Below are 23,575 nucleotides of genomic sequence, written 5' to 3'. Positions count from 1 at the left end.
ACAGTACATTAATACAGCAAATAGACCCATCTTTTTACATGTATGGTGCATTCACAACTGTATTGTATAAATAGCAATGGCATTAAATACTGAGATTTAGTTTCAGGTTCCTATTTTTATTTCTTTACTTTCCTGACAGATGGGAAAAAGCTTTCTTTACACTATTTTGACATTAAAAGCAAGTTCAAAGCACTGGAAGTGGAGAATCATGATTTTTTGCTAAATATACTTCAATGTGTAGAAAGGGTGCTTATAGACATTAACCCCCACCAGAAAAACAGCACTTTGCTTTAAACTTGGTGTGCTCTTCTGCTGAGCCCAGTACATGCCCAGAAGAGGCAGTGCGATAGTTGGACCGGGCTCGCCCAACATCTGTATAGATCTGATGCTTTAGTGGGACTTTTTTTGGCATGTTATCTAATAGCTGTTTGAATCAGCTTTAGATAAAAGTGCCCAATCTCTACAGACGCTGCAAAGCTGGGTCAAACTATTTAGCTGCTTCTTCCCATAAAGTGCATTTTTAACATTTGTAATCAGACTTAAATATTAATTTGTAGTTCTATACTCATATGCTTGTGAAATATTCTGTGAAATATAATCAATGAGATCAAACATCTGGCTAGCAAAATGAAAAGACAGCCTTAGAAAAGATATCATTAACATAACTGTTAATACCAACCTTTGATTTAAGCTACAAGAGATGATGGGAGAGAACCTAAACGTTTTCACTAGCATTTTGCAAAGAAGCATGAAAAAAGCATTGCAAAGTTGACTAATTTGCCTCTTTTTAATACATAATGACCTCTTATCTCAGGTGCTGATTTCTCCTGCATGTTTCCATGCACGGTCAGGACATCAATGGAAGTTCCTTCCATTGAAGGCAAGAATGTTATGGATTGTGACAGGGCAGCTGGTACTTAAAGATGGCAAGCAGCCTGAAAGGCAGCTTGCAGGCATCATCAAAGTTGACTGGAGACTCACCTGACTGGAAGAAGGCTAGGCTTGAGCCCCATGCCTGCACCAGTCAGGAAGTCCAGGTCTGAGAGCCATAAAGAGATGAACTCCTGGCTGCAGAGCAGCAGGGCTCCTGAAAGACAAGAACTTTGGTAAGCAACTCTACAAGCCTAGGAACGGGGGATAGTTTCCTGTGGCAGAGAGAAAGGTTTGTTTATGGAGGCACGTGGCCTTTATTTTATGGTAAACCAAGAGAAGGTTTGGGTGTCTGCCAGAGAGCATAAGTGTTTTTATTAAGTTGCATGGGTGGTTTAGCCTTGAGCCCTGCAGAGGGCAGGCTCAAGGCTTACTCAGATAATCAATAGCCTGGGAAGGGCTGAAGGTGGGACCCTAGAGTCCATGAGCCCAGAACAGGGTCTGTAGCCAGAGAGTGCCAAGGCTGGGGAACCCTGGTGATCCCAACTGGCCCACGAGTGGGATCAGGTCCCAAGAGGGGCCAAAGGAACAGGAAAGACCACAGGCAGAGATGGATTCTAGGGGGGCAATTCAGGCCAGAGGGCCTCAAGGTCTCAACTGGCCTGAGAGAGGGGCCAAGGAGGAGCTAAGGTCAGGGAGGGACCACAGCCAGGGACTGCCAGAGCAGATGAGCCTGAAGATCTCTACTGGCATATGAGCAGAGCCAGTGCCCAAGAGCACTCTAGGGCTTTTATAACTTGAAATTTAAGATTGCGATACTCATTATGTCTCAGTTCCACTTAATTATAAGTATTTACCCAGGATAGGCATCATCAAAGATCCAAAGCCATACTATGATTTTTACATCAGTCTATCTTGCAGTGTGCCTGGCAGAAAAAGTTGCTGCTTGCACCCTTTCCTTAATATCAACTGCAAGAGTGCATAAAAAGTGAACAGCAACTGGTAGTGCAGCAACTCAGCTGTTCCCCTGCTCAGCTTTCTCCAACATGCCAAACATGCAACAAAAAACAAGGCTTGTCACCATCTAGCAAGAGATGCATTCATATAAGAACATATATACCAGATTTACATAGTTCTAGGCGAATCATCATAAATATGAAAGTACGTAATGTTCAGCTTGGGGACATATGTCAAAGATACGCTATTCTCTAACTTTCCATTATACAATATTCGTGCATACGAAAGAAATGCACTTTTTTCACAAAACGAAAGCCTTTTCAGAAATTCGGTCTATTTGTATAGTGTTGTTCTGAGGCTTTACACTTCTGTTTCTATACAATTTATTGTGTTCATGTTGGATAGATTTTCCCTCTTACCCACAAGCTCTCTTTCCTTCTTTTGGAAACATTCAACTTTACACAAATGAAAAGAAGGCAACCATGCACAGGGGAAAAAGAAAGGGGAGTTTGGGATAAGGGGCTTATCTGCAATAATCTGAAAAACTATATTTTACCAAAAAGCCAATACTGTATTTTTAACAAAAAAAATACCCCCGTGTCATGAAAATTAATCAAATTCTGCTTTGAGAATGGGATATAAAATTCTTTCATTCATCCTGGTACACAGAATATGAGTGTCACATAGGCCACACCTACACAAGAGCTGACTGTGCAGTCATTTAGTACTTGTTTATAGAAGAACTTGTTTATACAAATATTAAATGACTGCACAGTAACCAGAATTACTACACAGCCATGCCAAGGAACAGTCACAGACTACTGTGCAATCAGCTTCTTGCGTAGGTGCAGCCATACTACCTGAAAGTAGGAAACATCCTAAAGAAGACATTCTCCAACTGAAACATTAGCAGTAGTTCAACTTGCACTATGCAACTAAACTACATTTTAATAATCTCAGTTTAAATATATTTTGACAAAGAGCCTTGGTCAAATAAACTCTCCCTAACATTATGCATGGTTGTCAAGTCAACCGAAAAAAATATTTTTGTCATATAAAACTTCTCACAACTTGTTTAAAAACCACTGCCAGAAAACTTCTGTGATATCATACAGAAAGTTGGAGCACACTATGGTGGATTTTGATGATGACCCTTATTGATGTTTAACGTGTACTAGGAACTAAGAAAAAAAATCACCTAAATTTCTCTGTACTCACAACAAACATGAGTTAACAATCCAAAACAATGAAGGTAGAAGATAAATACTGTGTTTTCAAAGAGCAATGCAGTACCCGTACTCCTCTTTTGGACTACTGTAAACATGAAATAATCCATGCGTACAACTGAAGGCGGGAAATAGATGATAGTCTTTCTCTCCCTAACCCTGAAAGAGAATAGTTTATAATTCTGTGGTCACAAACTGCATTCCTACATCAACAGACACATTGAAAAAGAATTACAGAATACTTTTAAGCTTTTATTATAGAAATGCTTTAATAAATTAAGCCTTGTGAAGAAATGACAATCACTTTATTATATTTAAGTAGGTTAAATGCAGCTATGCATGCATCTTCTCGGTAAAATCTACCCTGTAAAGTTGCTATTTTATATTTACCTTTGAAATAGGCACTCAAAATGATTTACTACATAATTTGCAGCAAATTAGCTCAGTGACACTACACAATTATATTGGAATGCTTTTGTGTGTTATTCATTGTTTACTTGCCACCATAAGAGCATATTGTGCTGTACAAAGAAAAGGTGAAGACCTGGTTTTATTCTCTCATCAGTGTTAGTCAGAAGCACTTTTACACACTCCATATAAACGAATGATGTATTAATAGCAGACTGAGATAATTAACATCAGAGGTTAGTCTAGAAGCATTTAGAATATAAGAACCAATCCTGCCATCTCAATGCATGTCTGTTTACCTACATAACATAACAGAATCAGACCTGATGTTGAGATGAGACAAATATTTGCAACACAATACTTTCAAACTTTTCAAGAATTTGAAGTCTGTACCTAGAATAAACTGGAAATGGTCTAATACAGGGCTGCTTAATTCCCAGCCTGCAGGCCAGATCTGGCCCCTGGCACCAGGTTATCCAAGCTCCCTAGAGCTCTCAAGATTTGGCAAAGGGGGAGCAGTGTCACCACTCCCCTGCTACCAAATTCCCAGACACTTAAGGAGCCCCACAGACTGGATAGCATGGTCCTGTGACATATCTGGACTAATCCTAGCAGGTGGAGCTGAGTGGGGGCAACACAGGGCTCTGGGACTCAATCCCAGTGTGTGGGGACATCGTAGGGCCCAAACTGGGTGTACAGATCCCAGCAGAAGCAGCACAGGAACCCATCTGGCTCACAGAGTGGACACACACCACTCATCTGACCTATGGGGCTAGAAGTTTGTACCACTGTTCTGAAATGTTTAATAATACACAACATTCACGATTATTATAAATAACAGAGTACTTGGAAAAAAAAACTATAGAGCGATACAATAACTAATCACATGCATATAAATACAAATGATGGTTCCTGTTAACTTATCAGTTATGTAGTGCAAGTTGTAAATTCATGGCCAACTAAAAAAACAATGTAACTTCAAAAAAGCTACTTGCTTTCTATGTGTGTGTGTGTCTGTGGGTGTGCCTGTAATGGGGTCATCTCCAGGGGTGGCCATGAAGCCCCTGCAGTCCCTTCAGCCCTCAGCCTACTCTGTTGCCTTTGGGCAGTCACCCTGTCTGTCTCCTGCCATGACTTGATGCGTCTAAATTTATATAAGGGAGGCTGTCCCAGGGCTTCCCAATCTAGATCATTTACATGAGAATACCAGGTGTCTGTGGTCTTTGCTTTATGGGCTAATTCTGTGGCTCCATTCTGCCCCTACACCATGCCCAAGTCTTGCAGGTATCATCACTCTCTGATCTTCCCAGACTCAGATTCCACTTTCAGCCCTCTTGTGCTCTTGGACCCCCCAGTCCCTCATTCAGCCCAGCTCTGGGCTCCTGTACCCCACTGGTTCCATACTCAACACTCAGCCCCTTTTTGGACTCCACCCCCCTAACTGGGCCCCTAGGGACCTCCTCCACCCCCCAGTCACTTCCCAATCCTGCCAAGTGCTGCTGGCTGTACTCTCCACAGGGGCATTCTGGAGCTGAAGCCACTCTGCTTAAGAGACGTTCCATTGGCAGCCCCCAGGATCTTACTGCCTACTCCACTCAGGGTCTGGGCTTATATCGTGTCTAAGCCTAGCCTTCTCTTTGTCAGGTGAGGCTCTTGTTAGACCCCCTGCAGACCACCTTTCAAGCTAACTCTCATCTTAAAGAGTCCTGACACAATGCATACACAGTCATAGTATTTATATAAAAACAAAAATGCAACCCCATTAAGACCTGTAATATTTAATCATAATTAATTGGCCAGAAAATTCTGTTGAGGTCATCTCAAAACTTTGCAGTGTAAGGGCAAACATTTGAAGAGGTGGCAAAAGGACATGGTCTTTCAACCTAATGTGTCCTTCAGACTAGCCTTGATGAGAGAACCTGCCTCATGTAGAGCGAACACCTCTTAGTTGCTTTTCTGCTCATTATTCCACCAAGAACTGAACTACCTTTGATTAAGTTATTTATTTCACTAGAGATACCACTAGCACACTACAGCGCAGGTATAGGGAATGAATGGTACATCAGGACTAAATAATTTAAAGGTAGAAAACCAAGGGATCTTAGCTACAGTGGGGTGTCCTATATTATTTCTTACTAACATTCTTTTAAGTGTAAAGAGAAACTACAGAAGAAGCCTGGCTATTATTCTGAGTCACATGGAACTGCCAGCGACAAGAGAGCCTACAAAGTGCATAGGAGAAACTAAGCAAATAATTAAAAAGACCCCCTTAGTAACAATAGATATTTTTTTCAACCTGACAATAATCCCACTTCCACCTACAAACTTCTAAAAGATAATCAGGAGAGTGGGAATGATAAGTAGGAACTGCAAGATGATAATAATGCTGATTAATCCAAATTCATAATTTTGTGAGACATCGCTGGAAAATCTCATCTTCTTAAAGGGAGATAGCAAGACTTTAAAGATCTCAGCTAGTTTATACCTGTGAGGAGATGTATGATAAGATTGGAGTCCTAAATTATTTTTTTGAGAAGGGACTATTTTAAGATAATTAACAAATATTTGCTCCCTCATATAATTTTTGGAAAAATATTTTTTGCAAATAAAACAATCTTGTTTTAGTTTCATTACAGACTAAATGAAACAGACTAGTTTTTTCATAACAGACTAATTGTTAACAAATAAATATGATATTGCCAACTTGTTAAAAGCATTAAAGAAAGGACTTGAAGCAACAAGCTCTTACATCTTATCTTGAGTTTAAGATGGTTTCAATGTGTGCCTTTGAGCAGATCATTTAATCTGTTTTCCCCCCATTTTTCTCTTCAGTAAAATGAGGATAACGATACTTAATTATTACGGATAGCTATGTGAGCACTGATTACATTTATTTGTGCAACAATCAATATTTGCGCTGTATTTTAAAGGACAGAAAGTTCTACCATACTATTATAATTATATTGAAGAAAACATCACAGGCAAATGACTAGTAGCCTGTTTCAAATGCTATGTTATGTTATATGCAGGTTCCATATGAGGCATCAGTATGTTTATTCTAGTTAATAACTATAATGAGACTGTGACCAAAGCACAGCTGGTACCCCATCTTAAAGTTAAGTCTGAAAATACACATAATTGTTTTAGAATGCAAGAGAAAACCTCCATACATCATGGTACAAAGAGATTTGTACCATTACTCTTACAGGGGGTCTTGGGGTTATAGAAAGGCAAGTGACCTTGCTACAGGGGCATAATTTGCAAAAAAGGCATAAGGTTAGAGGTTATTTATATTTAGAAAGACAAAAACGTATTCAGAGAAGCATATGTAGCAAGGAACATTTACTTCTTTACAATCATTGTTAGGGCTAACATGATAGCATTGTGATTAATAAGTATTATGAGTATTCTAATAAACAAAAATATGAAAAATGATAAAGCTTGTTGAGCATGTTTCAGGCACAATAACACACCCTGCCACCTAATTAAGTTTTGATCACTGATGTCTGTCAAAAAGCTCTTTTGATTTATGTCTGCCATATTGATCACTATCTTTCAGCATGTGACACGAGATTAAAGGAGAGTGTAACTGCTAGAGAAATTGCACCCCTAGTTTGCTGCCTCCTTCCATTGTTATATAACATTTTCCTATCAAATGACAATAACCCTGAGGTGGCTGTTACAGTAAAATCAATACGCTGTCTGTTGAATTCTTTAGTGGTGCTTATTGTAGCAACCTGTGTATTCTGTGCTTGATTCCCTCTGTGACTGTTCTGCATAAGTACTGTGCTATGTGCTTAACTATAGAAAGAAATGGGGGGTTGAGGTTGGGAAGAAGTCACTATCCTTAGTATGGCCTTCTCTTAAATCTATGATTAAATGAGTGGGAACAATGAAAGGCTGAAAGAGCTAGGGATATTTAGTCTGGAGAAGAGAAGATTAAAGGGGATTTGATAACAGTTTTCAAAAACCTGAAGGAAGATTATAGAGAGGATGGAGATGGACTCTGTGGCTATAGGGAACAGGATTAGTGGCTATGGCCTCAAACTGTAGCAGAGAAAATTTTGGCAAGTAGAAGGAACTTTCAGGCTATAAAGGAAGTCAAGCATCAGAACAAGTTGTGGAATCTCCATCCTTCGAAAATTTCATGAGCAGGTTGGACATGCACTTGACTAGGATAGTTTAGTGAGAGATGATCCTGCCTTGTGCAGGGGGGCTGATCTAGATGACCATGTGAAGTCCCTTTCAGTCCTAGGTTCCTATGATCCTATGCTCCTCTTACCATAAATAAATGCTGCTTCATGATCAAACTCTGAATTAATATTCTCCTCAGAGATCAATTTTTTTTAACAGGCACCAGGAGATCGTAGAGGAAAAAGAAGGTATGGGATCAGGAAAAATGTGGAAAAGAGCCAAAATGTTGTACGACTTGAGTTTCTTTTCTAAGATTGGACAGTGTCCGCAAATAGTTCTTCCATAACAGAAAACTAAGAGATCTTTACAAAGTAAACCTTGCAGGGTCTTGGGGTTATAGAAAGGCAGGTGTACTTGCTACAGAGACATATTGCATACATACATGCAATATAAACATTTAAAAACTTGTATATGAAAATTTTATTGAACTTCATAACATGAAATAAATGCATGGCATCTCACTGGATTTTGAATTATCTAATACAGAGCAAGTATGCAGGATTGGCAAATAAGAAGCTAAAGACAAATCCTGCAAACTTCAGTATTTCAAAATAAACAATTATATTTAAGCTTTATGTCCCTGGTCACATACCAAGAAAACCACTGAAATATAACATGTTTTCAAATGCAAAAAACTATAATTAGGAAAGGAAACTTTAAGACATCAGTTACTCAGTGAACTGCCAAAAAAGGTTGTTTTTAAGGAAAAACATTGACATTATTTTACATGACCTTTTGTAAACTTTCTCACAGCTATATTAAACACATTTAAATATCTATGAAAATTATGCATTTATGTAGAGTATAAAAACTCTACACACATACTGCACATTCAATTTAAGAACACTGTTCCAGAGTTTTGCAAACTGAAAACTCTATCTATCTGACTGTTTCAAAATCTAAAACGATGTAAAAAGCGGGTTCATCAATTTTTTGTCTTCTGTTTCTTCCTAAACTGTCAGTTAGCCCTGTGTGAAGCAGCAAGTATTTGATTTGGATTCAGCCAAATAAGAGGGACAGTGATTCAACTTGGTGATTTGAGTCACTGTCCTGATTCACTTCAGCCGAATCGGATTTGGAGATTCAGCACCAATTTGCAGATTCGGCCATAGACTATAATGGGGAATCACTAACATACCTATAAGTTTGTCATTTTTTTTGCAGATTCAGATGAAAATAGCAGGGATGGTAGCACCTTCAGAGGGCATGAAGCCTGCCAAGTTTCAAGGAGATAGGTACAGGGGTTTCTGTGAAAGTGCCCCTCAAACTGTTGAAAGCAAAACTCATATCACTTGTGTGTGTTAAGGGGTGTAGGCTGTAGCTATGATGATCTAAAGACATAGGCAGACAAGGTTCTTTGGGTCAATCTTATCATTTTTATTAGACCAACTGAATAGTTGGAGAAATTTGTCTTTAAAAGCTTTCAGGTTTAAAAACCCTTCAACAGGCTGAGGAAACATCTGCAGTTGGTGTGTGCTCTTCCTGGATGGAATGAATAGCAGCAAAGAAGCCAGAGGCTAGCATGCAGGCAAGAAAGCCAGATAGTGAAAATGTAAATTGAAGCATCAGGGAATGAAAGACAGGCTAGGGGGGCGGGGCGAGGGGGATATAGCAGGTTAAAGTGAAGAGGTAACTGGGGAGTCTGATGTCAAGCAGGTTATAGTGTATCATAAATCCAATATCTATATTGAGTACATGAGTTTCTGTATCTAGGAGGCTGATGAAGTGAAGTTCATAGGCTCGTCTGTGAAAAGTGTTTTGTAAGTTCAAACATGTACCAAACCTCACTAACCTCATCACCAGAATCAAACTTCCTACAGCCTAAAACACTCTGAATGGATCCAGACCATACCATGGCAAGAAATGCAAAACCTGCCAACATATCTCCACTACCCCCACAATAGAACCATCACCATTCCTGGATCTTACAGCTGCACCTCCAGAAACAAGATATATCTCATCCAGTGCACCAAATGCCCTAATGGAAAATAGATAGGATGGACCAAACAACAACTGTGCACCAGAACAAATGCACACCTGAAATCTATTGAAGACAAGAACACCCAATTACCAGTGGGGACACATTTCTCACAAGAAAACCACTCTCTCTCCAATCTCTCAGTCCTGATCCTCAAAGGGAATTTACAAAACATTTTTCAAAGATGAGCCTATGAAATTCACTTCATCAATTTCCTAGATGCAAAAACTCATGGACTCAGTATAGACATTGGATTTATGATGCGCTATAACCTTCCTGACATCTGACTCCTCAGTTACCTCTCCACTTCTACTTGCTATATCCCCCTTCCCCCTGCCCCACCCCCCAAGCCTGCCTGTTACGCCCTGATGCCTCACTTTACAATTTTCACTGACCGGCTTTCTGGCACGCATACCAGCTTGTTTCTGGGCCAACCGCCCATTGCTCTTTCTTCTGCCATGCCTTGATGGAAAACTGATTCAGATGTTACCCAGGCAGGAGGCTGCCCATTTAGGCCCCTGATGTCTAGGGGTGACATCCATTCCACACCTCCATACCTCCCCTACACTGTGGCTCACGCCTCACAGATTGCATCCTTCACCCACTCCAGCTGTGGTCCCCTCTCTGGGACCTTTGGCTCTCCCTTAGACCCAATTCAGAAGCTTCCTTTTAATGGGTCTCTCGATTCAATTTGGATTCAAAGATTCAGCTGCTGAACTGGGCTGAATCATCTCTGAATCGAATTGACTACCAAAGCTTTGCACAACCCTACTGTCTGTCTTCACATGACAGCTTGGTCTCCATTATGACAAAATGCATTTGAATAAATTAAATTATTCTATAAGCTTTTGCCTGTTCTTAGAAAGTGAACTAAACAGACAGGATTTTTTGTGGTTTTTAATGTTCTAATAAAGATGTTCTGCCAACCAGGAAAAACTAAACATGGTGCGTAATTTGCAGTCCTCTCTAATATCCTATTTGTACATGTATATCTCGACAATCTTTTCCATACCACTTGAAAGTGTGATTCTATGCACTAATTTTCATGAGCAAAAGAATCTCAGCTGATGTAAGTCACTATGGTTCCACAATTCTGGAATTCAGTTTTGGTCCACAACAGCTCAAATCTGTTGATCTTTAAATTACACAGAAAAGATCCCCATGGGGAGGGCTGAGATATGCAGAGGATATGACCAGCCTTTTTCAGGCCAAAGGGAAAGAATACTTTGTTAGAGTGCAGTTTACAGGTACATACAAGTGATACATTTAGATTGTCCTAACCAAGGTTAGAATGATCTAAATGGCCTGGTGTGCAACCATTCACTGAATTTAGGTTGCCCTAAAAATGGTACACCCAATATAAAGTTAGTTCCCATCAGAAGTGAACTAACTTTAGATCTAGCACTCTGACCTACTGAATGCCTGCACACATTCATAGCACAGCCCTGGACTGGAAATGCTCAGCCACTCACCACAGCCCCAGAGTTGTGCTATTCTTATCCCTCTGACCCTGACAGGGTTATTCCCTCCCCGCCACCCCAGCCTTCACCCTCACAACTATTCCTCCCCCAGATTAATCAGCTCCCCTCACAGACCTGCCAACTTCCACCACAGACTGGCCAGTTCCCTCTGGAGCTGCCAATACCCCGCTCCCCCTCTCCAACTTACTTACCTCTGGCTGCCCATGGTTCTCTGGGCAAGTAGCAAATGCTGCTCCTAGCTCAGGTTTAAACTTAGCTGCCTAAACCTAAGCAAGGTCTTGCAAACACTTGTTAACTTCCTATGAAATAGGAAGCCACAGTTTTGCCATTATTTAACATGTTATACTTGGGCATGTCTACACGTTGCTGTATGGTGACGTTGCTATGGCGCCATGCTTTAGTACTTCCTTTTAGAAGTACTAAAGCAGGGGTAGGCAAAATGGCTGATCTGGTCAGCAACTGGACTCCATTTCCCAGCAGGCCCTGCCCTCATGGCTTGGACTAGTCTTCATTGAGATGCCAGTCGCACCTGCATGGGAAAGCTCAGGCTGTGGCTGCTATGGAAGGGATCACAGCTTTGCCCCAGTTCCTTGCAGTGGAGATAGCCTTGTCTGGAGCTGGGGCAAAGCTGTGATCCCCTGCCTGTGTGCCCCTGCCTAGAGCATGCAGGCTACAGAGCATGCCTTGGCTCTGGAGTAAGCTGCCTTCAACCCCAGTTCCCAGTGGCTCCAGAGCAGCCCCTTGCACTGCTCTGCCAAGCACGTTGCCAGCATAGATCAGGCTGGTCTCCATGACAAACCCAGCCTGACCTTTCCTGCACAGGTGCAGCTGTGGTCTCCAGGGAGACCAGCCCAAACTATGCAGGCAGGGGCAGCTGGCAAATGTAGTCCATGGCTGACGGGATCCAGCCTGTGCACTGGACTTTGCCCAACCCTGTACTAAAGCATGGCACAATACGGGTGGTTACTGTGCTGTCTGCATGGCGCACGGTTAAATTTGGCGGCTACGTTGCCATAGTGATGTGCTATACCTGGACAGCGTGCCAATACAGTGACACAGCTGGTGATCACATGTAGACATGTGATTGCTAAGTCATCGTAGAGCACCATAGGGTGCCATAGAGCATTGCTGTGTCACTGTAGGGTAACATGTATATGCACCCATTATGGATTGAGTTTTAACATCTTGACAGAGAGTGGAATTTGAAATGCGTACCTTTTAATTGTTAAAATGGGGAAAAAATAATTCAGAAAACAAAAGAACAAATGTGCTTTAGCCCTGTTTTTTCTTCCCCAGTGCATTCTGCCTTTCTACAACAGTTTTGTACAATTACCTCAGCATCTAAGAGCAGGATTCAGTGGTTTGTAAGGAACTTAAAGTTAATCAATGCAATGCCTAAGTACTGGCCTGGCTCTGGATGGCAATTCACTGTGACCAACTCTGACAACTAGGAACCCTGTAGAGCCAACTGAGAGACACAAAGGCCGCGTCCAGATGAATGCGGCTGTGCGGTATGTGGTACTGCAGACACATCTGTGGCATCGCATACCACACATTCAGTTGTTCTCTGCGCTGCAAAGGAGCAATGCAGAGGCAGTTTTTTGACCCCTGGATATTCCTTGGAAAAAAAAGCATAGTAGCACACATGGTGGCAGTGTGTGCCACCTAAAGCTGAACCTGGCTGACCAGAGCCACACTCCACTGCCAGTCAGGCTCTGCATAGCAAGATTGCCACTGCTGCAGCCCCCAGGTGGCTCCCAGGACCCCAAGTAAGGCTGTAGGGGCCAGCCCAGTGCTGGTCCCAGCCTCCCTTGCCCCACATGGGATAACTTGCTGCATGCCAGAGCACATGGCACATTCATTCCCCGGGGACAACTAGCAGTGGCACAAGGTGCACCGTCACTAGTTGTCCCCAGGGAACCAAATGTCCATGCACATCTGGACTCAGTCAAAACATGGAACTGATTCACATTTAGGTGCCTCAGTTCTTTGGCCAGGCTTAACTCTGCTTTTTAACTCACACTGGCTGTTGTACAAAGAAAGAGGTAGTTAGCTGTGTTAGTTTGGAGGCAGGCAGAAGTCAGGGTAGAGTTGTACCTCACAGACTAACTAAATCAGAAACTCATAAGTTTTTGTAATTAACAGCTTACTTCATCAGATGCTATGAAGAGCCTGCCTTCATAAAAGCTCTGATTTAGTTAATTTTGATACAATTTAGGTGTGTGTTCCACCAACTAAAAGAAGCCTTCTGCTTAGTTTCTGTGACTCTCGGGAACAGGTAAATCTCAGAGGAGCTGAGTTAAATACCATGGTGTGTTTATGTGCACCATCTGATTTTCTCCTGAGAATGCTCAGAAACCTTGTTTAGACACCTAAGGCACTTTGCAGTCCCAAATGGAGGAGCTTAATCAATTTAGGAATCTAAGCATCTTGTGGGCAATGGCACAGGACTGTTTTGAATTTCTCTTTGGAACTCAGGCACCTAAACTTCATTTCAGTACATATTAGGTACCTAAAGAATCACTTTGAAATCTATCTTAATTCTGTTTTTACTTATAGGATTAAAAATGATAAGTGTACTGAAACCAACAGGAACTTACACAGGAATAAGACTAAACTAAATCAAAATCAGGCTCTATACAAAAAATAAAGGAAAGCTCTCTATGCTGCTTTTGACTTTTATCAAAATAATAACCATTTAATAAAGAAGTGAGTTAAGTGTGACATTCTTTTACTTATGGTGAGATAAAGCAAATGTCTTAAATACACATTTCCTGAAAAAACAGCCTCTAGCTATTGAACAAATAGATAGAGAAAAAGCCTGCCCAAACTTTGCCGAAAATAATATGAAATTTATCCTTACTATATGACAGTTTATTACAAAAATTGACCTGCTGCACAACAAACTTGAAGATTGCACAAAGAATATTTAATACCAACAATTCTGTGAAAACTACATGTGAATAAGCTACTTTCCTGAAGGTTTGTCATTAGTTACAGTGAAAATTCTCATAAAATTACACCTGTCATGTTATGGCCACACTTTTTAAACTTTACTGCCCAAAGTTAAGTTCCTCAATCCTAAATAGAAGCAGCCTGGCTTCCAGAAGTGCTAAAGCAGCCCCATATCCCAGGGAAATCAGCAGAACAACACAGGCTTAGCACCGGGAATAAACACTAGGCCTTTTCCATTCAGGAAACCTACTTGTAGATGTCTGATTTTGAAAGCCTGCAGTGTTGTGGCTTCAAAGAGCAGTGTTGCTGCTAGGAGTAAATGATCTTTTTTCAGAAGATACAAATCTAGTAGATTAAGGTATAAGGTATAAAAGTATAGCTTTTACTGAAGTGTCTTATGAAAAACTAGAAAATTTGGAAAGTATAAAGGAAATGGTCATAAAACTAGATAAGTTACCATGAGCAAATTGTGCTTGCGTGATATGTGCCTGGAGGGCTGCTCTATGCATAATTTTCATATGGAATGGCATAAGTGTCAGCCACTTGCACAGGAGCCATCTATACCATTCCCCAGAGAGACCCATCTCTACATGTCCAGAAATCAGCTTGTAAAGAGAAGGTAGTTAGCAAAGCTAGGACTACAATATTTGCATCGTGGTCCCTGCCTGCACTCAAACGCATAGTATTTCCTTAACAGCTGTCTGCCTTAGTGTAAATTCACAACCAGGTTACTGCCCAACAATGTGGGTCCAATGGAAGTTATAGTACCAGGAAATAAGACCATAGGCAAAGGGGTTCAGGGCTGCTGCTCCTTTTGCTTCCTTCAGTGTAGCTGTTAGTGTGTTAAGTATCTGGTCCTACCCAATGCTTTTTCCCAAAATACCTATTCTAACATTGATACAAACTGTTTATCTGGTTAAATAAACTTTAAAAGTTAGGTCATTAAAAATATCATACAGTTCCAAAGGAAAGCTCTTAAATATGGTTTTCCATCTCCAGAAATGTTGGCTAATACACAATGTACTTTTATGATACATCTTTATGTTTCAAGTATTATTATCATTGTATAGGTCCTAAATTGTGCTAATTTATTTAAGTTTTCAATATTAAGGAGCTAGCGGCAGGGACTGCCACTTATTATGTACCATACAGTGCCTGGAATCATAAGGCTTCAATGTTAGATCTTCTATGCACTACTGTAATACAAATGACAACAATAACCATAATAATTCCAACTATAGGAAGTAAAGCTGTGCAAAACTGGCCCTGTTCAACTCAGATTCGGCCCGTATCAGGAACAGTGGTTCAAGCCGTTGATTCAGATCACTGTCCCCGATTCAATTCGGCTGAATCCAAATCTGAAGGTTTGATGCTGATTCAGCAAATCAGCAATTTGGACACAGGCACAGCTTTACAAGTTTTTTCTACATACCTCGAGGTGACAGGTGTGGCTCGTGATCACTGAGGTGCTGGGGTGGATGAAGTGTCCCGCAGGAGCACAAGGGACCCTCCTGCATGCTTGGCAGCAAACCTGGAAGTGGACCAGAAGTACTTCCGGACCACTTTTGGGTCTGCCGAGGAGCATGCTGAGAGGCTCCCCCAGCTCAGTGATCAGCCACAGGGGGACCCCAGGTGTCCCCACCCCAAGACCCAGGAGGCACCAGTCACCGAGCCAAAGGGGCATGGAGGACCCCCCCCGCCCCCCGTGCACTCCCTGGTGGACCAGGAAGTGGACTGTAAGTGCTTCTGGTCTACTTCCACATCTACTGCAGAGTGTGCTGGGGAGCCCCTGGGCTTCTGTGGGACACTGCGCCTGCCCCAGTACCACAGTGTTCAGAGCCCCAGCTACCTAGAGGTATATTGAAAAAACACTTAAAGCTGTATCTACATCCGAATCTCCAAATCTGTCCAATTTGGAGGGTTCTAAATCAATTCAGAGAGATTAAAGGGTCCTCTGCTTCCATCTGGATTCAGAGATTCAGCCACCGAAACTGGCTGAATCTCCACTGAACCAAATCAGGGACCGAATAGGAAGGTTTCTTCAAATTCCTATTAGAACTACAAAGAGAAATGGAAAAACATGGACCAAGTTCTACATAAGGAAAAGGAAAAGGAGGAAGATATGAAACAGAAGCATTAAGTTCCATAGCTACAATAAAATATTTTAATTCTAAAATCAAGATTAGAGCCCTTAGAGGTGCCAAACAGTGTAATTCTTAAGTCCCATAGGCCGAAAAATGCATAACTCTTATTAGCCATTAACTTACTGATCAAGTGAAGTAACTTGTGCAGCAGCAGTTTAACGTAACCAAAAGGGAAGCAAGAGCCAAAAAGCCATACTCTCATTTTAACAATTTACTTAATTGAGTGGGGATGATTGAAATTGGCAAATCTTGAGAACAGCCATTCAAAAGGTCAATGAAAGAAGAAAATTCATGTCAATTTCACTCGTCTCATATTTCACTGTATCCTTTACTAGAGCCAAGAAAACAAGTAAAGGTTGTGGTTTCAATGGGGGAGCCATACATTACTGATTCACAGCATTTACAGAAAAACTGCTCACATATGGAAACACATTTGTAACAGAGTAACCCCAAAACATAATTAACAATAGCATGCACCATTTAGTACTTCCATTGTTATTCATAAAATATTCTGTAGTATTTCAGAACTACATTTATTTCTGCAGGAAACAGATGTTTTTAAATATCCCACCATGGTACCCACCCAGCTGGGCAGCAGAGGCCCCCCCTGTGTGGGGGGGCTGGGGCCCTCCAGGGTGCCTGGGACCCTGGGTGGTGGGGCTGGAGCTCTGTGGGGGATAGGAGCTGTGGCCCTCCAGGGGGGAGCTGGGGCCGTGTGGGGGGGCATTCCATGTGCTGTGTGGGGGGCTGCACCCTGTGAGGGCCAGGGGACCCACCCTTCCTGAGCATCCCCCCCACAAGGACCCCAACACCCACAGTCCCCCCAGCAATTACCCCACACCTACCCACACACCAACCCACATCTCTCCACACACCCCGCCTTCCCCCACACCCCTTCCCACCCTCTTCCTGCAAACATCACATCCCCCCATCGCACACCTGTCATGTGTGAAGAAAACCAAAAGCACACATCAACACATATAGTTATTTAGAATTTATTTTATCATGATCATAGAGACACTGGTAGGCTTCCAAACTGCTTTAACATTGTAAATTTACCAATAAAGCATTGCCCAACTGATCACTGTGGTCTTGTGGAAGAACATGGATTTTGGGGTGTTTTAAAAAATGGATTAAGATGCTGCTGCAGCAGTCCAGCTGGCACAAGGGGTACTGTCCCCAGGTACCAACTGGCTGGGCCCCAGAAGCTCCTGAGAGTGAGTAGCCCCGAGCTGCTTACCAGGGCAGCTTTTTGTTCAGATGGGCTAAGACAGGGCAGCTTTTTATACTGCTAAAGAGAGCACAGGTGCTGGTCCTGGGCTCTAGCTCCCCCTAGCTGCAGATCTGGGAGGAGTAGAGTTAATTTGCCCCAAGCGGCAATATTTGCTTCACAACAAAGTGCATGTCCGAGCACGTGCGCCGAGGCAAAAAGCCCCACCTCAAATTTGCACTGCTTTTATTTGAGCTGCTGCAAGCGCATATGCCCATAATGTCTTGATTTTAAAAAAAAAATCAATCTGATACTTTTAAAAATCTATAAAAATATTATTTATAATTTTCTTCTTTCTGCAAAGTCTGTTAGTGGGTAGCAGAAGGACTGTTTGCTTCTCTGGATGGGAAAACTGGGGCACTGGGAGTTGACGACAGGGGGAGAGAACACATGCAGAGGAGCAAACAGCCCCTCTGCTACCCACCCTGTCCCAGGCCCATGTGCCCTACCCACCCCCAAGCTCTCTCCAAGCAAAACATTCCCCAGCCTGCAGCAACCATCAGCAAACAGGGGGTGCTACGATCTTGGCATGAAAATGACAGTCCCCATAATGATCAGGCCATGATATTAGTGAACTGGGTGTGCAATTTACATCACGCCTTAATCATCAGTAACACAAGCTTTATTAAACTGTCAATCTTCCCTCAGAGAAAAGGAACGATTCAGCAGTTTCAGAAACCTGAGTTTTCCTTGTATATCTCCTCTTCAAATATTTTTGTAAGATCTGATGACACCACAGACCAAGGTTATATGGCTGATGAGCAAAATTAGACAATAGTTATTTTTGTTTGTTTTTTGAACTTCTGTGGTGGAACAGTTCACAAAAGACAATATACTGAATCACATTAGAAACTTTACTTTTGAAAAATATCATCTTTCAACAGCTGATAATCTGTCCTTAGACAGAGGGTTTCATATACTCTGTTTCTAAAACCACAGTTAGAAAATCTTAAATCAAATATTCTCTTAAGACTTGTACCAACCTAAGGAGATTATATTAGGGAATATCGTTCAATACTTACTCCTTGTAAATTCCCTTAATTTCATCATAGTCAGTTTAAAACTCAGTCTTAGTTTCTGGGATTAAATGCATCATGCCCCAATGTACTAATATGGTGACCTTTGTTGATACTGTCTCTGGTAGTAATGATAATTTGGCATTTAGGTTTCAAACTGTAATAAACCTAATGAATTCAAAGCACAGATGGTTCAAAAATATAATTTTGTACAAGTTGTCCAATTTCTGAAGTTTCATGATACTTGTGATTAAATGATATTTAGGCAGCAGGATTTATAAGAGACCTGAATTTTTGCTGGCATTAGCACATCACCTGTTTTCAGATGTGCTAACCTTACTTCTTTTAAATTTAGGCTTAATTGTAAAATTCTTCTTTTAACATATACATCTCTGGATAGTCTTAACAAGATTGTTACTACATATCTTGGAATTAACTTCATTATAAATAGAGACCTTATTAGACTTGATGATACACTTTGCAATGTGGTCACAGAGGAGACTGGAAAAAGCAATCCTCTATTTTTGTTTCCTAAATCTGAGTTTAAAATTCTTTAATTGCAATGGATTTTGTGTGGTTGTTTAATTTTTTCACAATAAAAAGAGCACAGATTATTGATTATGAATATTTAAAAACATGCTTGAAGCACAAGAATATTTATTAGCAACTCCATAACATTTGGTAGAAAACAATAGGGTGAATGATAATGCCAAAAACAATACATTTATTTTTATTTTCCAAAACATGACCTAAAAATGCTGAATGATATTTTAAATAATTTCTGAGAAAAATTACCAGTATTTCACTTATAGGGTTGTGCTCTTCCTGGATGGATGAATAGAATGAATAGATGGAATATTCGTTCCATCCTGGAAGAGCATACACCAACTGCAGATGCTTCCTCAGACTGACAATGGGTATTTTATACCTGAAAGCTTGTTAAGAAGAATTTTTCCAACTATTTGAGTTGGTCTAATAAAAGACATCAGCTTTAACCAAAGAACAATATTTAATTTAGTTTTTCAGAACTGTGTCTTTAAATTTATTGTGCATAGTGTTTACTGTACCTTTATTTGAAGATGTTACAATTTAGACCCTTCCTTTATGTATTCAAAAAGAAAATGTATGATCATGAATAGCTACAAAATTACAGCTATTATTATATATACACACACACACACACACACACACACACACATACACACACACATACACACTTTAAATGGGAAATATTATTTAGCAAATGAAAACCTAGCTTCAGAACTGGAATTTCTTTCTTATTTCTCCATCTGAAATGTATATGTTTTAGCCCATTATAACAATGGTAGATTTAAAAATCTGGCAGTATTCTATTCTTTTTTAACTGGTCAGGTAGTTTTTTTGATCTATATGAAAGCTCCTTCTTTAAAATAAACTCATAAATATGTTAAATCTACTACACTCAGATTTCAAGTACAGGCTTTTACTATTCAATAGGTAAAGCACTGCTTGTTCACATGCAACAGTATTTGTCAGTGTCCTTCAAAGTGACCCCATCCCAAGATATGGAAGGCTCAAATGAAAGCACTCATTTTAGGCCAGAGTTTTGACTCACCACTGCATTTCTTCAGTTTCATATGTCATTAGCCTATTTTCAGTCAGTGTGGTCATACAGATGTAAAACTGCAGTAATATTTTCATTAACTTTTTAAATGTGAATTTGCTTGGGACATGTGAGGATGGCTGCATAACGTAAAAAATATTTCTGAAGGAAAAAGTTAATTTTATAGATGTCGAACTGTCGCTCTAGGGTCCTACCCAAACCGCACATAAACCTGAAATGTTTTTCAATGCAAGACATTAACTTTCCAAAGACTGCCTATGTTTAGCCTGCATATACCATATGCCAGTAGAGTCAGAAAGCATGGAGAACTAAGGGAGTAGATCTCTAAACCATGGGTGCATCTATACATGCTGTTAGCATGGAACAATAAACTCTTGCACATATCATGCTGAAGTTTATTGCTCCCAAGAACAACATTTGACCATGAGCCCAAGATCACAGCACACTGAGGCAGGTCAGAGCAGCCTCAGCTGGCAGGGGGTTGTGGGGGTCAGTCTGCCAGCCCAAAGCTGCTTTGACCCGGCTCAAGGTGCTGCAGAGGGGATGGCTGGTGCATGAGGATGCTCCAGTGACAGGCTAGCCAGCAGGCAGCCCCCACAGTGAAACACCCTCATGCCCTAGCCAGCCCTGTCAGCATCTATATGTGCACTGCTGCAAACTAAAGAACTCTGCTGTAGGATAGTACTTGTAAATACATGTACTTATATTTACAAGAATTAACCTGGAGTTAAATTAATTAGTTCCCTCCAGCCTAATAGGGCTGCATGTGTAAATGCTGAGACTTTACTGCGGAGCTAATTCAGCAGCTCTGCAATAAATGTCTTGTGTAAATGAGCCCCGTATGTGTGCATAAACTACTACTAAAACCACATAATCAACCCTGTCACATGGGTACAAGGCATAGTACTTTAACCAGACACAGGTAAAGTGGGGGGACAACAGAAGTCAGTGTTGCAGCCAGCTGCTGCAAGGGTTGTTGAAATAATTTGAGAAATCCAAGGAAGAGGTCCACATCCCCATTACAAAGGAAGTAAAAAAAACCCACAATCCATACCACTCTGACCTGGGGATACAATTTCCTTCTAACCACAAACACAGTGATGGGTCTGACCCTGAGTGCGGGGGAAATACTTTCTAGCCAGGAACCTCTAGGTTTTAGTCCCAGCAGAAACAATGGCACTGCCACCCCCCTCCCAGCCCCCAATAAGTCAAAATCCCCAGTCTGGTCTGCAGCCAACACCCAATGCTCCTATGGAAAATAAAAAAAACCATGACATACACCAACAGGAACAGGAAAAATTATTCCTGGCCCCATGTGGCAGCCAGCAAAGCCCAGAAGCATGGGAAATACCTGTAACAGGAATAGCTAGTCCTAGATCATCCCTAACCAATGCTACCCAACACCTTCCTGAATGCCTCTAATGATGGAGATTCCGCGATATCCCTAGGCAATCTAGTCCACCACTACCTCGTTAAATCAACAGAGAAGAAGTTGGTTTTTTTCCAGTCTAAAACTATTTTGCTACAACTTGAAAGCAACTGATCAGCATTCTGTTTTTAAAGTAACAGAGAAAAGGTGTTTCTCCCTCTAATTTAAAGCAGAACTTCAAAAATGTGAAAACTGCTATCTTGTCTCCTCTAAATCACCTTTTCTGCAAGCTGAAATTGCCTATTTCCTTCAATATCTCCTCGTATGACTTACTTCCAAGGCCTTTATCATTTTTGTCACCTGCCTCTGAACCTTCCCTAACTTTTTCCTTTCCTTTTTAGCAAATAATGACAATGAATATGACAGTTCCCCACCCAATAATACTGACATTTTCTGAAGCCCTTACTTGTTTGTTCTTTACTGAAACGTGAGAAGACCAAGCAATGAATGCAAGTTTTGTTAATTCTTTTGGTTTTGGCAGCATGGGACATTTTTCATATTTAATCCATAATACTTTTTATTCTCCCTCCAGCCTGAAAGATGAACATCTGATTGAGAAGAATATACAGCTTCACCTTCAGCAAAGTCCTCTTTTTGTATTACTTAAGGGAAAAAAACTAAGCTAGTGCTGTGATGACCGTTATGCTTTAACAGGAACTGTTTTGAGAATGCCAAACTCAACTGAAGACCTTTCCAACTTATGATCTCATTAAAATGTCATTTGGAAACCACTGTCAGAGCTGGATTCAATGCACAGTACCACAATCCCAAAAAACAAGATAACAAGGCACCTGTTTTCTCCCAGATTAATTTAGATCTTACAACTATTCTAATAAATGACCTTATGCATACAAAAGCTGATGTATTATTCAAATATCTAATTGTTAATGTAGCACATGCATAAAAAAGATGGTTTTCCTTACAATTTTATTGTAAGGAACAATCATTCTTAATTAAGAAAGGAAGAAAAAAGGAGCTCAACAAGCAATACTTCTAAAACAACTTAACAGTTGGGGATAATACAAACCAACCTGTTTTTCATGTACTTACTTGTGTCCCATTTCATGGGCAATGGTAAATGCAAGATTCAGCCCATTGTCCTCAGCAATTATACATTTTCGTTTTTCACTGCACATTCCACTCAAATATGCTATACCTAGGAAACACAATAATCACAATTAATCACTATGTTTATTACTACTAGTAGTAATAGCAACATATATTATGGCCACATGAATGAACCCAAAAAGGACTGGAACTCTACTGTGCTCAGTGCTGTACTAACACAAATGACTTGAATTAACAAAGAAATAGAGGGAAGAGAGAAAAGAATACAAAGCAGAGGCAATATCATTGATTGCACAAGTTATAATGTGTAAAAGAACTTATTCTTAAACAATGTTAGGTATTTAAATAAAATATAACAGTAAGATAAGAAACACCTTATTGCTATAAGGAAAAATAGAAGAAGCAAAGATCTACAAGGCTGCGTAAGTATTTCAACTGATACTTTCAGTTTTATTTTCTATTCTTTTGGGTCTTTCTCTTACATAGTAATGCTTTACTGTTTATTATGTATTAAGCATCAATACAGAACTCAGTGTGTAAAGTGAAAAAAGAAGAAAAAGTATACAGGATACTTCAAATCCCATAAAAAGTATAGCAATTTTACCAGATGGAAATCTCAGCACTATGTCCGTTACAAATGCTGTAAGAGAGTACTAAGTATCTCTGGGCACGTCTACACAAGACATGTTACTAGGCTGTTGCCTAATTTACTGTGCAGTAAGTGCATGCAGTAAACTTCCTTAATCATGTTTAAGTGTGATTTAAGTGTGATTAGTTAATACACAGCAGCGTACATGTAGATGCAACCTGGCACTAAGTATGCTGCAGGGTCTGCCCAGCCACTAGGAGACTGGCCTGAGGCCAGCCCCAGGGCTAGTGGTTGGGAGCTTCTCCTGCTCCAGGGCTGAGTTGCTTCACTGGCAGCCCCCGTCTGCAGGCTATAAAAGTTAGCAACCATCTTCTGCCCTGGGACACA

At 40.7% G+C, this 23,575-nt stretch overlaps 1 protein-coding gene across 3 annotated transcripts in view; it reads right to left on the bottom strand.

The window, feature by feature from the left end:
- The window catches only part of ADAMTS19 (ADAM metallopeptidase with thrombospondin type 1 motif 19), a 256,732-nt gene that overhangs the window by 109,757 nt on the left and 123,400 nt on the right, over window positions 1–23,575 (bottom strand). For all 3 annotated transcript variants that reach the window (XM_090038507.1, XM_090038506.1, XM_090038508.1), the window contains one exon: window positions 22,582–22,687. In XM_090038507.1, the coding sequence (XP_089894633.1) occupies window positions 22,582–22,687 (106 nt within the window). The remainder of the gene's footprint in view (window positions 1–22,581; window positions 22,688–23,575) is intronic.

Source organism: Crocodylus siamensis, chromosome 3 (assembly GCF_052110815.1).
Source record: "Crocodylus siamensis isolate JL-2025a chromosome 3, ASM5211081v1, whole genome shotgun sequence".
NCBI classification, from domain to species: domain Eukaryota; kingdom Metazoa; phylum Chordata; order Crocodylia; family Crocodylidae; genus Crocodylus; species Crocodylus siamensis.
This window is presented reverse-complemented; position numbering and strand designations above follow the sequence as displayed.